The 18,075-nt window shown below is 47.5% G+C and overlaps 1 protein-coding gene across 1 annotated transcript; it reads left to right on the top strand.

Moving 5' to 3' along the window:
* Window positions 1-7,920: 7,920 nt before the first annotated feature.
* On the top strand, window positions 7,921-16,433 carry POU2F3 (POU class 2 homeobox 3). Its single transcript, XM_032228773.1, has 6 exons — window positions 7,921-8,044; window positions 9,690-9,826; window positions 10,547-10,708; window positions 14,994-15,051; window positions 16,153-16,285; window positions 16,394-16,433. Exons 1-6 carry the CDS (start codon window positions 7,921-7,923, stop codon window positions 16,431-16,433), a joined length of 654 nt encoding a protein of 217 aa, XP_032084664.1.
* Window positions 16,434-18,075: the final 1,642 nt, after the last annotated feature.

The following is an 18,075-nucleotide window of genomic DNA, read 5'->3' as shown; positions in this document are numbered from 1 at the left end:
AAGAAGGACTAGGGGAGACATGATATCATCTTCCAATATCTCAGGGGCTGCCCCAAAGAAGAGGGAGTCAAGCTGTTCTCCAAAGCACCTGAGGGCAGGACAAGAAGCAATGGGTGGAAACTAATCAAGGAGAGAATCAACCTAGAACTAAAGATTAATTTCCTGATAGTGAGAACAATTAATCAGTGGAACAACTTGCCTCCAGAAGTTGTGAATGCCCCAACACTGGAAGTCTTTAAGAAGATGTTGGATAGCCATTTGTCTGAAATGGTATAGGGTTTCCTGCCTAGCCAGGGCTTGGGCTAGAAGACCTCCAAGGTCCCTTCCAACTCTGCTATTCGATTCTATTTTCAATTCTATTTTCAATTCTATTTTCAATTCTATTTTCGATTCTCTATTATGTTCTATTCTATTCTAGTATTTCGCTCTGTTTTTCATTTTGAGCAATTCCTACTTGTACACATGTTAGTGATCTGGGGGAAGAAGGGTTAATTTGCACAAGCATTTGCATTAGCAGTCTTCCAATATCTCAGTGGCTGCCCCAAAGAAGAGGGAGTCAAACTATTCTCCAATGGCACCTGAGAGTAGAACAAGAAGCAATAGGTGGAAATTAATCAAGGAGAGAAGCAACTTAGGACTAAGGAGAAATTTCCTAACAGTTAGAACAATTAATCAGTAGAATAACTTGCCTCCAGTCCAGAAGTTGTGAATGCACCAACACTGGAAGTTCTCAAGAAGAGATTGGACAACCATTGGTCTGAAATGGTATACAGCAGTGATGGGTAACCTTTTCCAGACCGAATGCCCAAAGCACATGGCCAAACCCATGTGCAGCCCCTGCGCATGCCCCCTGCCCCCTGTGCATGTGTTTGTGCCATGCCTTCAAGGATCCCACCCCCTGCGCATGTGCGGCAGAGACCCAAAGACCAGCTAGCTAGTGGGAGACGTATGCGCAGCAGAGCTGAACTAGAGCAACAGCTCACATACCCACAGAGGGGGCGCTGCATACCACCTGTGGCACGCATGCCATAGGTTCGCCATCACGGGTATAGGATTTCCTGCCTGAGCAGGCGGTTGGACTAGAAGACCTCCAAGGTCCCTTCCAACTCCGATACTCTGTTATACACTTTCCACACCCCGGTGTGTTGCATAATGCTTGGCTGGGTTTTCACCTCTCTAATGGGCAGAAGGCAAAGCTTTGAGACACAGGAGGAAGCATTGCTGGCAAGGCAGCTGTCGGATAAAAGAAACTTGAGTCCAGGGCAGAAACGTAATTTGAGAAAACCTCCCAGCCTAATCAAGGAGAGAATTAACTCAGAACTCAGGAGGAATTTCCTAATGGTGAGAGCAAATTAATCGGTGGAACAACCTGTCTCCAGATGTTGTGGGTGCTTCATCACTGGAGGTTTTTAAGAAGAGATTGAACAGTCCTTTGTCTGAAATAGTATAGGGTTTCCTGCTTGAGCAGGCGGATGGACTAGAAGACCTCCAAAGTCCCTTCCAACTCTGACAGAGGGGTGAGATAGGTGAAAAAGTACAAGCAATGGTGCCAGCCGAAACGCACCTGAAATGTGGGTCTGCAACCATCTCGACTTGCCACACATGTTGTGCAACCGGAAGAGTTCAGGACGTGGCGGAAGATTCTGCTGTGCTGCCCCCCCTTTTTTTTTCAATAAAAGCACCCAAACCTGTTTTCACCTCACGCAACAATTCGCGACGTTCATGGAGGAGAAGGAAGACACCAGCCAAGTTGTCTGTTTGGTGGCAGACAATTCAACGCATGGATGACTTCAGGAGTTGTTGCCTCACCTTTGTCGTCGAGTCACCTCCAGCAAATTGTCTTATTGTCCCAGCCACGCGCCTGCGAGACAGGGATGGTGGCATTTGACTTCACTTGCCCCAGCCTGGCTGGGAGGGATGGGAGTTGTGATGAAACATGTGGGGTGAGTCGATGCTACACAGGTAGCCCTTGATTAAAGGACTCCTAAAAAGCAGAGACATCACCCTGCCAAACTGTTCTCCAAAGCACCTGAGGGCAGGACAAGAAGCAATGGGTGGAAACTAATCAAGAAGAGAATCAACCTAGAACTAAAGAGGAATTTCCTGATAGTGAGAATAGCAATAGCAATAGCAGTTAGACTTATATACCGCTTCATAGGGCTTTCAGCCCTCTCTAAGCGGTTTACAGAGTCAGCATATCACCCCCACACTCTGGGTCCTCATTTCACCCACCTCGGAAGGATGGAAGGCTGAGTCAACCTTGAGCCGGTGAGATTTGAACAGCCGAACTGCAGAACTGCAGTCAGCTGAAGTAGCCTGCAGTGCTGCATTTAACCACTGCGCCACCTCGGCTCTTCGTTACAGAACAATTAATCAGTGGAACAACTTGCCTCCAGAAGTTGTGAATGCCCCAACACTAGAAGTCTTTAAGAAGATGTTGGATAGCCATTTGTCTGAAATGGTATAGGGTTTCCTGCCTAGCCAGGGGTTGGGCTAGAAGACCTCCAAGGTCCCTTCCAACTCTGCTATTCAATTCTATTTTCAATTCTATTTTCAATTCTATTTTCGATTCTCTATTATGTTCTATTCTATTCTAGTATTTCGCTCTGTTTTTCATTTTGAGCAATTCCTACTTGTACACATGTTAGTGATCTGGGGGAAGAAGGGTTAATTTGCACAAGCATCTCTCTCTAGGTGACTAACTAAATTGTGACATGTTGCAATGGAGAAAGAGATGGCAAGAGACAACTTGTCACCAAAAGAATGGAATCGGGGGAGAAGAGCAGGAGCGTCTCTTGGGGCTGTGAAATTTTGGGATCCGGGTCAACAACCCGCATCTGGGTATAGTTGGGCTTGGTGGAACCAAAGTATCTGACCGAATTTTTTTCTTCATCTCTTCCAGCTCTTCAATCCAACCTTCTCTCCTTTCCTCAGCAACAAAGTGGACTTCTCCTCCAGCAGCATGGACATAGCTTAGCATCTCAGGTAAGTCCCATCCACTGACTTCCTGCTGTTGTCATCATATTAACAGAGTTAGAAGGTACCTTGTAGGTCCTCTAGTCCAATCTCCTGTCCAAGCAGGAGACCATACAGCATTTCTGACAGATGGCAGTCAAGTCTCTTCTTGAATTCCAGGGATGAAGCTCCCACAATTTCTGAAGGCAACTTCGGTTCCATGGGTTGATTGCTCTCACGGTCAGAAAATTCCTCCTTATTCCCAGGTTGAATCTCTCCTTGGTCAGTTTCCATCCATGATTCCTTGTCTGGCCTTCAGATGTCTTGCAAAATAGCTTGACCTCCCCTCCTCTCTGTGGCAGCCCCTCAAACATTGGAAGACTGCTCTCTTGTCTCCCCTGGTCCTTCTCTTCATTAGACTAGCCATGCCCAGTTCCTGCAACCGTTCATCGCATGTTCTAGCCTCCAGTCCCCTCATCATCTTTGTTGCTCTTCTCTGCACTCTTTCTAAAGTCTCAACATCTGCTTTATAGTGTGGTGACCAAAACTGTATTCTAGGTGTGGTCTTACTAAGGCTTTATAGAGTGGTATTAGTACCGAAGGATTGTCATTTGCTGCAACTCTGTTAAACTGAGAACCGACCTAGAATGAATTTCTTGAAGTGAGAACAATCAACCATGGAACAGCTTGTCTCCGTACACTGTGGATCACTGGATGTTTTTAAGAAGGGACTGAACAACTATTTTTTCTTAAATGCTTGAGCAAGGGGTTGGTCTAGAAGACTTCCAATGTCCCTTCCTAAATTCGAAATTCAGAATAGAGTTGGAATGGACCTTGGAGGTCTTCTAATCCAACTCCCTGCATAAGCAGGAGATCCTATCACTAGAATATTGACATTCACTCTACCATATACCGTATTTCCCCCAAAATAAGACAGGGTCTTATTTTCTTTTGACCCTCAAAATAAGCACTTGGCCTTATTTTTGGGGAGGTCTTATTATTTTTGAGGTGCAGGAGGTGGTGAGTGTGGTCACCTCATGGCTGATGCTGAATTGCCATATTTTGGGGGAGGGCTTATTATCTGGGGAGGGCTTATTTTCAGGGAAACAAAGTATATAGACCCTATACTTGGAATACTGCTGTCATGTCACCTCCTAGTCCTTCTTTTCTCTAGACCAGTGTTTCTCAACCTTGGCAACTTGAAGTCCTGTGGACTTCAACTCCCAGAATCCCCCAGCCAGCACAGCACAGCACAGCACAGCTGGCTGGGGAATTCTGGGAGTTGAAGTCCACAGGACTTCAAGTTGCCAAGGTTGAGAAACACTGCTCTAGACTAACCATGCCCAAATCCTTCCTATCTTTTTATCCTGAGCTATTCCAAACCAAATTCAATCTGCAGTTCCAGCCCATATTTTCAAGAGGTCCATATGGGATTTCAAATGTTCAAAATTCTATAAGCGCATCCCCAATCCTTGAAGAATTGTCTGTGATGAAATATTTCACCTCGCGGGTTCGTAATCCTATTGCCAAGCCGGAGTTGACACAAGCCCTTTCCTGCTCACTATTTAAATGCATCGTCTCTGTCTCCCTCTCTCTCTGTCTCGGTGTCTGTGTCTGCTTTGGAAATTCCGCGGAGCTCATTAAAATGCCTGGAGGATTAAGATCAGTGGTGAAATTCAAAATTTTTACCACAGGTTCTGTGGGCGTGGCTTGATGGGCATGGTAGGGGAAGGATACTGCAAAATCTCCATTCCTTCCCCACCCCAGGAGAAGGATACTGTAAAATCTGCAGTCCCTCCCCACTCTGGGGTCAGCCAGAGGTGGTATTTGCCGGTTCTCTGAACTACTCAAAAACTCCGCTACCGGTTCTCCAGAACCTGCTGAATTTCACCCCTGATTAAGATCATGGGACTCATAGAAAAGTCTTCTTTAACTCTTCTGTCCTAGGTTTCTTCCGCAGCATGAAGCCGAGTCCTCATCCCCATAAACCCCTTTTATTTAATTTACAGTGAATTCCTCTCTAGCAAAGTCTTTCCTCCCACACAGTCTTTTAAGATTGTTCACAATGACCGACCTTTATCAGGCTTGGAGAGTATCCAGGCAGATACCAGTTATCAGCTGCGTTCGGAATCAGAGATCAGTGAGGCAGAGGAACAGCTGGGGCCTGTTCCCGGTGTGCGCATGCACAGAATTGCCAGACGAAGGGAACAGCTAAAGAACAGGGAATGACTTGGGAGTAAGGCCACAGGTAGACGATGAATGTCCCCCCGCCAGAGGATATAAAAGAGGAGCAAAAGGGGAGTGGAGTTTGCAGGAGACAATTAGTTCACTTCATTGGTTCGTGACTCTCCGAGGCTCCTGGCCAAGTTCTGCAGACATCGGCCTGGCAGCTCTCCAAGCCAGATAAGGTCTGTGACCGTAAATCTTCCCTTGAAAGACTTCGCTGGATGTGAATGAGCAGAATTCACAGTCAATTAATAAAAGGGGTTTTTGTTGGAACAAGGAGTTTCCTTCAGGCTCTTAGGAAGCCTCGGTCAGAACACCAACCTTGCTGAATGCCCATGATGGTCCCATCCATGAACAAGAGTGGCTGAGAAATAGTAGCTGGTTTGTGGGAGCATCAGAAGCTTAATGTCTCTGTGGTTGGGCCTGATCACTCTAGATCAGTGTTTCTCAACCTTGACAACTTGAAGATGTCCGGACTTCAACTCCCAGAATTCCCCAGCCAGCGAATGCTGGCTGGGGAATTCTGGGAGTTGAAGTCCGGACATCTTCAAGTTGCCAAGGTTGAGAAACACTGCTCTAGATGCCATGATGATGCTCTGCTAATGGGGTGCTCTTCCAGATGTGGCTGGGTCTACAAGGTTGGGGATTCTGGAACAGGTTGTCAAGAGTTGGAGAAGAAGGAAATGCGGCTGCAATGTAATGGCAATTCCACAACTTGCATTTTAACAGGCAGTGGGACGTCCTGGGCACCCTGGCTCATCGTTGGAGCCTCACCTGGAGGCCCCACAGCACTTACAGGTGGCCAAACACTTGCCGTCCTCCATGGCAACAGATGAAGCCAATGATTTGGAAGAGCTGGAAAAATTTGCCAAGACTTTTAAGCAGAGGCGCATCAAACTGGGGTTTACGCAGGTGAGAGGGGTCTCAGGCCAGCTGGACAATTCATGGACCTTCAACTACAGGGGGAGGGGAACCCTTTCTGCTCCCCACAGCAGTGGTGCAGTCAGTGGCACAAGGGGGAAGACGTTCAGTTCTGTACTAAGAGGAATAAACTCTTGTTATTCTCCTCTTCCCCTCCCCTCCTCCCCCATCTCTATTCATTCCTTCATTCTTCTCTTCCTTCCCTTCCTTTTCTTCTCTTCTCTTCCTTCTTTTCTTTTCTCCTCTTCCCTTCTCTTCCCTTCCATTCCTTCATTCTCTTCTCCTCTCCTCTTCTTTTCTCTTCCCCTCTCCTCCCCTCCCATCTCCTCCATTCCATTCCTTCATCTCTTCCTTCTCTTCTCTCCTCTTCTCTTCCCCTCCCCTCCCATCTCCTCCATTCCATTCCTTCATTCTTCTCTTCCTTCTCTTCTCTCCTCTTCTTCCCTTCCTCTCCCATCTCCTCTATTCCATTCCTTCATTCTTCTCTTTCTTCTCTTTCTTCTCTTCCTTCTCTTCTTTTCTCCTCTCCTCTTCCCTTCTCTTCCCTTCCATTCCTTCTTTCTCTTCTCCTCTCCTCTTCTTTTCTCTTCCCATCTCCTCCCCTCCCATCTCTTCCATTCCATTCTTTCATTCTTCTCTTCCTTCTCTTCTCTTCTCTTCCCCTCCCCTCCCATCTCCTCCATTCCATTCCTTCATTCTTCGCTTCCTTCTCTTCTCTCCTCTTCTCTTCCCTCCCCCTCCCATCTCCTCCATTCCATTCCTTCATTCTTCTCTTCTTTTCTCCTCTCCTTTTCCCTTCTCTTCCCTTCCATTCCTTCTTTCTCTTCTCCTCTCCTCTTCTTTTCTCTTCCCATCTCCTCCCCTCCCATCTCTTCCATTCCATTCCTTCATTCTTCTATTCCTTCTCTTCTCTTCTCCTCTTCCCTTCCCTTCCATTCATTCATTCTCTTCTCTTCTCCTCTACCCTCCCCTCTACTCTTCCATTCCATTCCACCCTTTCCCATCCCATCCCAACCCATTCCTGTTCCCATTCCTGGTTCTGTTCTGTTCTAATCAATACCAGTATTGATACCAATACTAAAGAACATGTGTATAGGACATGGAAAAGAGGGAAAAAGTTCCACTCACAGAGGTGCACCCACCATCTTCATTTTTTTGGACCTTCTCTATAGATGCCACTGGCCGAAGCTTTTGACTCTGCTTGAATTGAGTCCTGCACATTTCCTTCCTTCCTTCCTTCCTTCCTTCCATCCATCCATCCTTCCATACTTCCCTCCATCCTTCCTTCCATTCTTCCTTCCTTCCATCCTTCCTTCCTTTCTCCTTCCTTTCTTCTGTCTTTCTCCTATCTTTTCCTTCCTCTCTCCCTTTTTTCTTCCTTCCTCTTTTTCTCCCTTCCTTTCCTTGCTCTTGTAAACGGCCTGAGGATTAATCCACAAAGAACTATTTTTTTTAACAACAAATGTATAATTTGTTAATTCTAATTAATTTTTCACTTATTTAGTTGTTTTTCTAATTTGTACCCGCATGCTCTTTAGAAAGATAATTGTGGCTTTCCAGTGTTACAACAGTGAGTGTAATTAGCAGACCGGAGTTAGCCCTACGCCATCATTCTATTGCAATTATGTGTTCCAGTATAACTAATAGTTAATGTACTCAAAAAGAAGATGTCCCTGGATTTAAGATGATTCTCCTGCAAAAAGAACAGGATAAGCACAGAGAAGAACCCTAGGCAATATTCAGCCAATAAATCCATGGTCTCACTCACTCATGGTTTCTGACATCTTCTCATCTCCATAGGGTGATGTGGGTCTGGCTATGGGGAAACTCTACGGGAATGACTTCAGCCAGACCACGATTTCTCGCTTTGAAGCTCTCAACCTGAGTTTCAAGAACATGTGTAAGCTAAAACCGCTCCTGGAGAAGTGGTTGAGTGATGCAGGTACGATTATATTTAAGGGGGGGGGCAATAATGTTCTGTGTCAGGGTTCCAAATAGCATCCAAAAGTAAATCAGAGTCCAAGGCAAAGTATTGCTCAAAATTCCAATTTATTAAGAGAGCCATGTTGGCACATCTGGGAAAACCCGAATCTGAAAGCTTCCTGGTTTTCCCCACCCAGTTGAAAATTCAAGATCTTTCCCCCCACACCCACAAGTCCATCCCATGGTCCAATCATCCACTGCCATGCTGGTAGCTTCCACCCATTCAGTTCCGGTCAGGTGCAAAGGTACAAAGACAGAGGATGACCTTGGCTTTCTAGAAAGAATGTTGTTATGGCTACATAGCATCTAACCCCTTACAATCTCCCCTCCCACAATTTTCCCACCATAAGAAATGCCTAGTAGAATAATAGAAAGTGTGGCAGGCCAAAGATCCAAGAGAAAAGATGGCTGCAGGCCTGACATTCTGCCTTCTTCAGAGCGGCGTTTACCAGCAGGATGCCCTTCCTGACACCTACGTGGAGCTCACAGCAAATATGGCTTAGAGTTCAATTTTAGGTAGTGGCAGATATTTCTCACTCTGGGTGCAAAGAGAATATATTTGCTGTGAGCGCCATGTAAGTGTCAGGAAGGGCATCCAGCCAGCAAATGCTCAGCTCCATTCAGTTGCCCCCAACTCCACCCCAATGAAAGGGATAACAGGGTCTTTAAGAGAGAAAAAATGTTCTTCCTTCTTCTATTTCTAACTCTTTTATTCATTGGATATTTTCAATTATTTGGGGGGAAGGGAAGCACATTTTCCATGCCCTACAGAACTGCCTTAAAAACGCACGCCCATTCAATGCACTTAAATATTCTCAAAGTCTTCTGGTGAACAATGAAAGGTTTGTAGTTGTGTTCAAGTCAAACTGGATTGTGTGACTGTGATGAACATCATGAGTTACTAGGGTTCGGAAACGTGTGTTGAAAAATACACTCTATGTCCCCACATTCAGACAAAATAAAAGAATAGGGTGATATCCAACCAGAAAATCATAGAAGATGGCCACATTCATAATTGTAGGAAGTTAGGAAAATGAGTTATTTTAGGAAATATTAAAAGGACAGAATATTTTCCCTAAAAGGAAGGAAGAAACCTTTGTCAACGGGCCATTAAGGCCTGAGCCAGTCTACTCTACATAACAAAGATCTCCCTCCTTCAGACAGAACCATAATAGGCATCCCGAAGCCCTTTCATTACATCGTCACTCAGCAAGAGTCAACCAAGCTTGGGACTCAAAAGACAGGCAGCCTACAAAGTTAGCTAAGACTCCCGGCCCCTGGGAGTCTGACCACCAATCAGGGTGCATTTTTTTGCACAGGAACGGGAAGCTCTGCAGTGGGACCCAGAGAGGGCATAAAACCAGGTCACTCTCAGCATCTCTCACCCAGATGGGCATTTCTTCCAACATCATCTTTAGGACTCTTGCTGAAATATCATGTTTAACAGTCCAGAAAAAATACACAATGACAGACTCGGATCTGCCCTTTTGTCACACTCCGATGGAGCGACGGGACTCTTCCCAATAAAATGACATCAAGTGAATCGCAAATAAAAAATAAAATATTAAAATTGGCTTGCCTCTTCTCCCCTCCCCTCCCCACAGAATCCTCCCCCTTGGACTCGTCCGTCAGCAGTCCGAGTTCCTACCCCTCCGTAAGCGAGATGTTTGGGCGCAAGAGGAAAAAACGAACCAGCATCGAGACCAACATCCGCTCCACGCTCGAGAAACGGTTCCAAGACGTAAGCATGGCTCTGCTCTCCTTGATGTCCAGGCAGGGATGCTCAAAGCGAAATGAAAATTGACCCTTGTTGGCAGCAGATCTTCTAGCAAGGATAAGCAGAAAGCAGTGGTGACATTCAAAAGTTTTCCCTATGTATTCCCTCTGGGAGGGGCCATTCACCATCCACCTGAGTTGACCCTTGTTCCTTAGCTGTGCCCTTCTCCTGGCAGCTCTGCGCATGCACACATTGGGAACAGGCTCCAGCTGTTCTTCTGCTCCACTGATCTCCGACTCCAAAGGCAGCTGATAACTGATAACCACTCCCTTTTCGCTCCTCTTTTATCTCCTCTGGGAGGGGCCATTCATCGTCCACCTGTGGCCTTACTCCCAATTTTACCCCTGTTCAGAGTTTCCTTCGTCTGGCAACTCTGTACATGCACACACTGGGAACAGGCTCCAGCTGTTCTTCTGCCTCACTGATGTCTGACTCTGAAGGCAGCTGATAACTGTCAGACGGCCCTGGCCCCCTCTTTGCCTCTGACACAGAGCCCTCATCCAAGCCTTCCCCAGACTCCAGGACTGGCCCACCTTCCTCCCCAACCCTCCTCACTGTCTGAATCTGCTGCCACCTCCGCTGGCCACTGGCGGGCCGCAACCTTATCCCTGAAGCTTACAGCAGGAGCAAGGTTGCTCCACTCTATCCTTCCATCAGTTCTTACTGTTGTCTTTCTCTCAGCAGAACCCCAAGCCCAGCTCAGAGGAGATAGCCCTGATTGCAGAACAGCTGGCCATGGAAAAGGAAGTGGTGCGCGTTTGGTTCTGCAACCGAAGGCAGAAGGAAAAACGTATCAGCTGCCCGATGCCCTCTCCCATAAAGTCACCCCTCTACAACTCCAGACTGGTAAGAGAAGGAGAATTGGTGGGTTACTGCCAGCATTACTGCTGGTTCAGTGTGCAAAAAATAACGATAATTCGTGAGCATTTGCACCTAAAAAAAAGTCTCTGCATGCGCACAATGTTAGAGTGGGGGGGGAATTACATTTTTGCAATGAAGATTGTTCTGCACATGCGCAGAACCGAAAATCAAGAGGACGCCGACGACAACAGAACCGGTTCTGGGGCGTGGCAGGCTGAGTTACTATCAGTGGTTAGGTTTCTAGGTTGATGCTTTAACCACTGCACCAAACAGGTTCTCACATTATTAGAGAGAGCCGAGGTGGCGCAGTGGTTAGGGTGCAGTACTGCAGGCCACTTCAGCTGACTGTTATCTGCAGTTCAGCGGTTCAAATCTCACCGGCTCAAGGTTGACTCAGCCTTCCATCCTTCCGAGGTGGGTGAAATGAGGACCCAGACTGTGGGGGCAATATGCTGACTCTGTAAACCGCTTAGAGAGGGCTGAAAGCCCTATGAAGCGGTATATAAGTCTAACTGCTATTGCTATCTACTTGGCTGAACCAGTCCGAACCGGTAGGAACCCACCTCTGGGAGGGAGGCTGACTGGGCTCCTTTTTCTCTAGGAAGGAGAGAGGGAGGGGCAGGCAAGAAAGAAAAAAGAAAAGATTAGAGGAGAAAGGGAGAGAATAAGGTGGGAGGGAGGGGGGAAACGGGGCAGGCAAAAAAGCAAAAAGATAAGGGAAGAGAGGGGGAGGGAGGGGAGAAAGAAAGGAGGGCAGGTAAGAAAGAAAAGATTAGGGGAGAAAGGGAGAGAGTAAGGGGGAGGGAGGAACAGAGAGGGAGGGGCAGACAAGAAAGAAAAAGATAAGGGAAGAGAGGGGGAGGGAGGGAATAGGGGGAATAGGGGGAGGGAGGAGGGGGAGGGAGAAAGAGAGAGAGGAAGGGAGGGGCAGGCAAGAAAGAAAAAAGAAAAGGGTAGGGAGAGGGGGAAGGAAGCAGGGAGGGATGGGAAGGGAAGAAAGAAAAAGAAAAGATAATGGGAAGAAGGGAGAGGGAGGAAGGGAAGGAGAAAGAGAGAGAGGGATGGGAAGGGAACAAAGAAAAAGAAAAGTTAATGGGAAGAAGGGAGAGAGGAAGGAACGAGGGAGGGGAAAAAGAGAGGGAGGGGAAAGCAAGAAAGAAAAAGGAAAGATAACGGGAGGGAGGGAGAGAGGAAAGAGGGAGAGAGAAAGAGAGGGAGTGAGGGGAAGGGAAGAAAAAAAGGAAAGATAACGGGAGGGAGGGAGAGAGGAAAGAGGGAGAGAGAAAGAGAGGGAGGGAGGGGAAGGGAAGAAAAAAGGAAAGATAACGGAGGGAGGGAGAGAGGAAAGAGGGAGAGAGAAAGAGAGGGAGGGAGGGGAAGGGAAGAAAAAAAGGAAAGATAACAGGAGGGAGGGAGAGAGGAAAGAGGGAGAGAGAAAGAGAGGGAGGGAGGGGAAGGGAAGAAAAAAAGGAAAGATAACAGGAGGGAGGGAGAGAGGAAAGAGGGAGAGAGAAAGAGAGGGAGGGAGGGGAAGGGAAGAAAAAAAGGAAAGATAACAGGAGGGAGGGAGAGAGGAAAGAGGGAGAGAGAAAGAGAGGGAGGGAGGGGAAGGGAAGAAAAAAAGGAAAGATAACGGGAGGGAGGGAGAGAGGAAAGAGGGAGAGAGAAAGAGAGGGAGGGAGGGGAAGGGAAGAAAAAAGGAAAGATAACGGAGGGAGGGAGAGAGGAAAGAGGGAGAGAGAAAGAGAGGGAGGGAGGGGAAGGGAAGAAAAAAAGGAAAGATAACAGGAGGGAGGGAGAGAGGAAAGAGGGAGAGAGAAAGAGAGGGAGGGAGGGGAAGGGAAGAAAAAAGGAAAGATAACAGGAGGGAGGGAGAGAGGAAAGAGGGAGAGAGAAAGAGAGGGAGGGAGGGGAAGGGAAGAAAAAAGGAAAGATAACGGAGGGAGGGAGAGAGGAAAGAGGGAGAGAGAAAGAGAGGGAGGGAGGGGAAGGGAAGAAAAAAAGGAAAGATAACAGGAGGGAGGGAGAGAGGAAAGAGGGAGGGGAAAAGAGGGAGGGAGGAGAAAGAAAGAAAGAAAAAGGAAAGATACCCAGGAGGGAGAGAGGGAAGAGGGAGGGAGAAAGAGAGGGAGGGAGGGGAAGGGAAGAAAGAAAATAAAAGATAAAGGGAAGGAAGTCCATTCAAGACCAATGAGCAGCTCAGGACAACCTCAACTTATCTCATCATAAGGTGGGAATGAGGTGAAGGCCCCCATCAGGGGCGTAAGGAAAAGAGGGTCCACTCTTCCTCGCTTGTGGTTCTGCCATGCATGGCCAGTGCAGATGCTGCCCACCAGAAGGTTCTCGATCACAGATTCCACCCATCAACCAAGGCCTCCATCATTTCTTCCCTTCCCCTTCAACCTTTGCAGTGCAACAATTCCATAGCTGTACATTTTCCTTGCGAAGTGGTGGAAACCTCTGATTCCCTAACCCGCACCCCCCCCCCCAGGCTGTCACACTACAATTCCCAGCAGCCTCTAGGACAAATGCCCCGAGTTTCCATTCAGCCAGACAGCTGGCAGAGGCCACATCTGGAGCCAGCCAGCCCATCAGGAACTCCTCCCAACTGCGACATTCCCCCTTTCAAAAGTTGTGCAGCGGCAATGAGGATGACTTTAAGGAAAGGACCGTCACCCAAGTGAAGCTGTGATCAAGAGGAGAACTTGATAGACTGGAAGGGAGTTCCCCCTGGCCTCTCCCACCCACCCCCTTCACCTGTCCCAGGTGTGATGTGAGCTCCCCAGCCACCATGGCTCCTTGTCTAAGATTCCTCAACCGGTTGCCATCGAGAAGGGCTCCGTGTTGACTCTGAGTCACTCGAAGACCGGGGAGCTTTTTCCTGAGTAATGGCATCTCCCAGTGAGTCATGCCTGCTGCTTCCTGCCCATCTTCTGAAGAGCTCCAGACCGTGACGGCTAACCTTTTTGGCACGTGCACGCATGGACATGCGCCGGAGTACCAGAAACCGGAAAGCCAGCTGGCCGGTATGCATGTGAACCAGTGTGGGGGTTCCAGATCCCATTCCAACCAGTACGGTTGGAACAGGCCCAGCGTCACCCACAGAGTGGCTGTTTTCCCACAGCCGGTGCACATGTGCACACGGAAAAACAGCAGAGCAGCTGGCGACAGCGCACGTGCCCACAGAGAGGGCTTTGTGCATGCCACCTCTGGCACCCGTGCCAGGCTTAATGGTTGGGCATCGAAGCAAAAACCAACTATTCCCAATAAGAGAAGTGGACTTCCTGAGAGAATGGTTGAAAGGAGGAAAGAAGGGAAAGGGTTTACCAATAGAATAGAATGAAATTTGGTTAAATATTGCCAGTGGCATATAGCGGATATGATGTCAGGGAAATAGAGGGATACTCATAATTGTGGATAATTAACCAAGGGAAAGGTTTACTGTATAAAATTGAATTTGGGGATATACGTTACTGGGAATAAAAACGAATAATAGATGTAAAAGGATATGTGAAACCTGATGAACTTGGAGGGGCAAATAAGGGTGTTGTTTATATATTAAGAAGGAATTAAAGTTAAGCTGGAAAATAAGGAAAGGAAAATAAGACGGCTGAAAAGAGCCGAGGTGGCGCAGTGGTTAAATGCAGCACTGCAGGCTACTTCAGCTGACTGCAGTTCTGCAGTTCGGCTGTTCAAATCTCACCGGCTCAGGGTTGACTCAGCCTTCCATCCTTCCGAGGTGGGTGAAATGAGGACCCAGACTGTGGGGGCGATATGCTGACTCTGTAAACCGCTTAGAGAGGGCTGAAAGCCCTATGAAGCGGTATATAAGTCTAACTGCTATTGCTATTGCTAAATGTGAAATGAAAATATGGTGTAAAATGAACTGGGCATAACAGAAGATGTAAAGGGGTAAAAACACTTTATTTATAAAAGAAGTTAAAATATGTAATAAAAAAAACTTTGTTTAAAAAAAACAACAACCAACCATTCCAGCTTCAATGTCAGCAATGCAGAAGGTTAAAGCAGTGAAACCCTTACGTGTGAATGGGTTAAGTGACTCTCCTGAACGTATCCCAGAGAGCATGTGGCTCAAATGTCTGCTCTAGAAAACAGTCCTGTCTGGGCTACGAGTCTCTGGATGGCGTTAGATGAGCAGGAGGTCCTGGTTTCTTCTCAAGGGCCATGGGTGAAGCTGAGGACTTGCAAACCTTTAGAGCCCAGAACTTCTAGAGTCAACCAACCAGATTTACCTCCACCTCTTTTGCAGGTTTCTACCTCAGGGACTTTGGGTCCCCTTTCTGCCCACGGTTCCATGCATGGTGCAGGTAAGTTCTACCAAGAATGGGTCTGCTTATTTATTTTTTTGCTTTGTGCATTTGCATTTGTGTAAGCCTGGTTTCATTGTATATATCAATGGGATGGGATAGGAGGGGATGGATGGATGCATGGATGGAAGAATGGATGGAAAATGGATGGTAGAATGGATGGTAGAATGGATGGATGGATGGATGGTAAAATGGATATATGGATGGAAGGAAGAATGGATGGTAGAATGGATGGATGGATGGATGGATGGATGGATGGATGGATGGAAGAATGGATAGATGGATGGATGGAAGAATGGATGGTAGGATGGATGGATGGATGGAAGAATGGATAGATGGATGGATGGAAGAATGGATGGAAGAATGGATGGATAGATGGATGGATGGATGGATGGATGGATGGATGGATGGATGGATGGATGGAAGAATGGAAGGTAGAATGGATGGTAGAATGGATGGATGGATGGATGGATGGTAGAATGGATGGATGGATGGAAGGATGGATGGAAGGTAGAATGGATGGTAGAATGGATGGATGGATGGATGGATGGATGGATGGATGGATGGATGGAAGAGTGGATGGTAGAATGGATGGATGGATGGATGGTAAAATGGATATATGGATGGAAGGAAGAATGGATGGTAGAATGGATGGATGGATGGATGGATGGAAGAATGGATAGATGGATGGATGGAAGAATGGATGATAGGATGGATGGATGGATGGAAGAATGGATAGATGGATGGATGGAAGAATGGATGGATAGATGGATGGATGGATGGATGGATGGAAGAATGGAAGGTAGAATGGATGGTAGAATGGATGGATGGATGGATGGATGGATGGATGGATGGATGGATGGATGGATGGATGGATGACCTCTATAAAGTTAAAACAACTACTATAAGTCTCCAACTGCAGGACTTCAGCAATTATGAGGACACTAATGTAGTAAATGTACTTTTCATGTGCAAAAAGAAAGTGAGTGTGAGAGAGAAAACTCACATCTAAAAGTTCCAAACACCCACTGCCACACAGACACGTAGCCCTACCTCTCTCCTGCTTCCTGACTTTTCTCGATGTTCTTCTCTACTTCCTAGTCTCTTCTTCCTGTTCTCCTGGCCATGCCAGCCGGTCCTCATCGCCCGGCGCAGGACTTCACACTAATAATCCCAACATGCCTCAGAGTAACTCTAAAGTAGCCATCAATTCATCCAGTTTCAACTCTTCTGGGTAAGGATGGAACATTGTTGTTTTGGTGTTCTGTGGGACAAGGAGAAGCCTGGGTCAGAACACCTTCCCGAGGAAACAACTGACGTGTTGCGCCTTTGTGTGTTTCAGATCATGGTACCGATGGAACCAGCCTACTTACCTCCATTAAAGCATCGCTTGGGAAGAACATCCATTGCTCCCTGTTTTTTTCCTCTGTAGACAAAAAGAAAAGAAAAGAAAATTGGGGAAGACCAACTTTCCATGTACGGATCCTCTGGGAGGTGTTTCTTCCGGCAAACAATTGGCACATTGGCACAGATGACTTTGGGCAAGGCCAAAACTCCCGTTGATCGATGCAAACCGAACTCTCAAAGAGACTCGAGCCTCCACGGATCCCTCTCTCGAACCGAGCGGGGCTGTGTGTGGTGTGTACGTGTGTCCCCTGTAAAAGCCCACCAGCTTGCCAGCATCTTCTGCAGAAAAGGATGTCCCTTCCAGGCCCAAATAGGCCCTCGGGGGTTCCCGAATCTGAGCCAAGGTTGCCCAAATTATTTCATTTGAGGATGGAATGGATCCTCTTGAACCCTTGTTCCTCTTCGGGAACAAAACGATGACGTGTCTTGGTGGGTGTGAGGTGCAGCTAATGTTATCTGCTCAACATTTTGAAGTGCCTTTTTTTTTAGCATGGGGTGGGGGGTGGGGGCGAGGGGTTGTTTCTAATGCAGGTCTATGAGGGTGAGAATCCATAGCTAGACGTGGTTGAGAAGCAACAAATCAATGCGACATCTCTAGGCTTCCAAGCAGGGGTGAAATTCAGCAGGTTCTGACTGGAAATTTTAGCGGTGGCGGAAATTTCGAGTAGTTCGGAGAACTGGCAAATACCACCTCTGGCTGGCCCCGCCCCATCTATTCTCTGCCTCCTGAGTCACAGCTGGAAGTGGGGATTTTGCAGTATCCTTCCCCTGGAGTGGGACGGGAATGGGGATTTTGCAGTAACCTTCTCCTGGAATGAGGTGGGAATGGGGATTTTGCAGTATCCTATCCCTGGAGTGGGACGGGAATGGGGATTTTGCAGTATCCTTCCCCTGGAGTGGGATGGGAATGGGGATTTTGCAGTAACCTTCTCCTGGAATGAGGTGGGAATGGGGATTTTGCAGTATCCTTCCCCTGGAGTGGGACAGGAACGGGGATTTTGCAGTAACCTTCCCCTGGAATGGGGTGGGAATGGGGATTTTGCAGTATCCTTCCCCTGGAGTGGGGAGGGAATGGAGATTTCGCAGTATCCTTTCCCTGGAGTGGGGCGGGAATGGGGATTTTGCAGTATCCTTCCCCTGGAATGGGGTTGGAATGGGGATTTTGCAGTATCCTTCCCCTGGAATGGGGTTGGAATGGGGATTTTGCATTATCCTTCCCCTGGAATGCAGTGGGAATGGGGATTTTGCAGTATCCTTCCCCTGCCATGCCCACCAAGCCACGCCCACAGAACCGGCAGTTTAAAAAATGTGAATTTCACCACTGCTTCCAAGGGATGATGCATTGGGATTCTGGGATTCCTGCAGGGCAAAATTGTGGAGATTTTAGGCCCCCTCCAAAAGCATTTGCTTTTCTAGTGTTTGAGGAGGGTGGAGTTGTAGAATAAGCTGTGCTCGGAAATGTATAGGTCTTGAACAAGAGGTTTTCTACCTTGCTTCTCAACAAACCCCGGTTGGGTGTCTGGCTTTTCATGTGCAATGCTTCAGACGCAAGGAGAAACCTTAAGAATTTGCCTCGGGGCCTCCCTGGGACAATTGCTGTGTTCCACCACTTCAGAA

This window comes from Thamnophis elegans, chromosome 13, assembly GCF_009769535.1.
Source record: "Thamnophis elegans isolate rThaEle1 chromosome 13, rThaEle1.pri, whole genome shotgun sequence".
Classification (NCBI taxonomy): Eukaryota; Metazoa; Chordata; class Lepidosauria; order Squamata; family Colubridae; genus Thamnophis; species Thamnophis elegans.
This window is presented reverse-complemented; position numbering and strand designations above follow the sequence as displayed.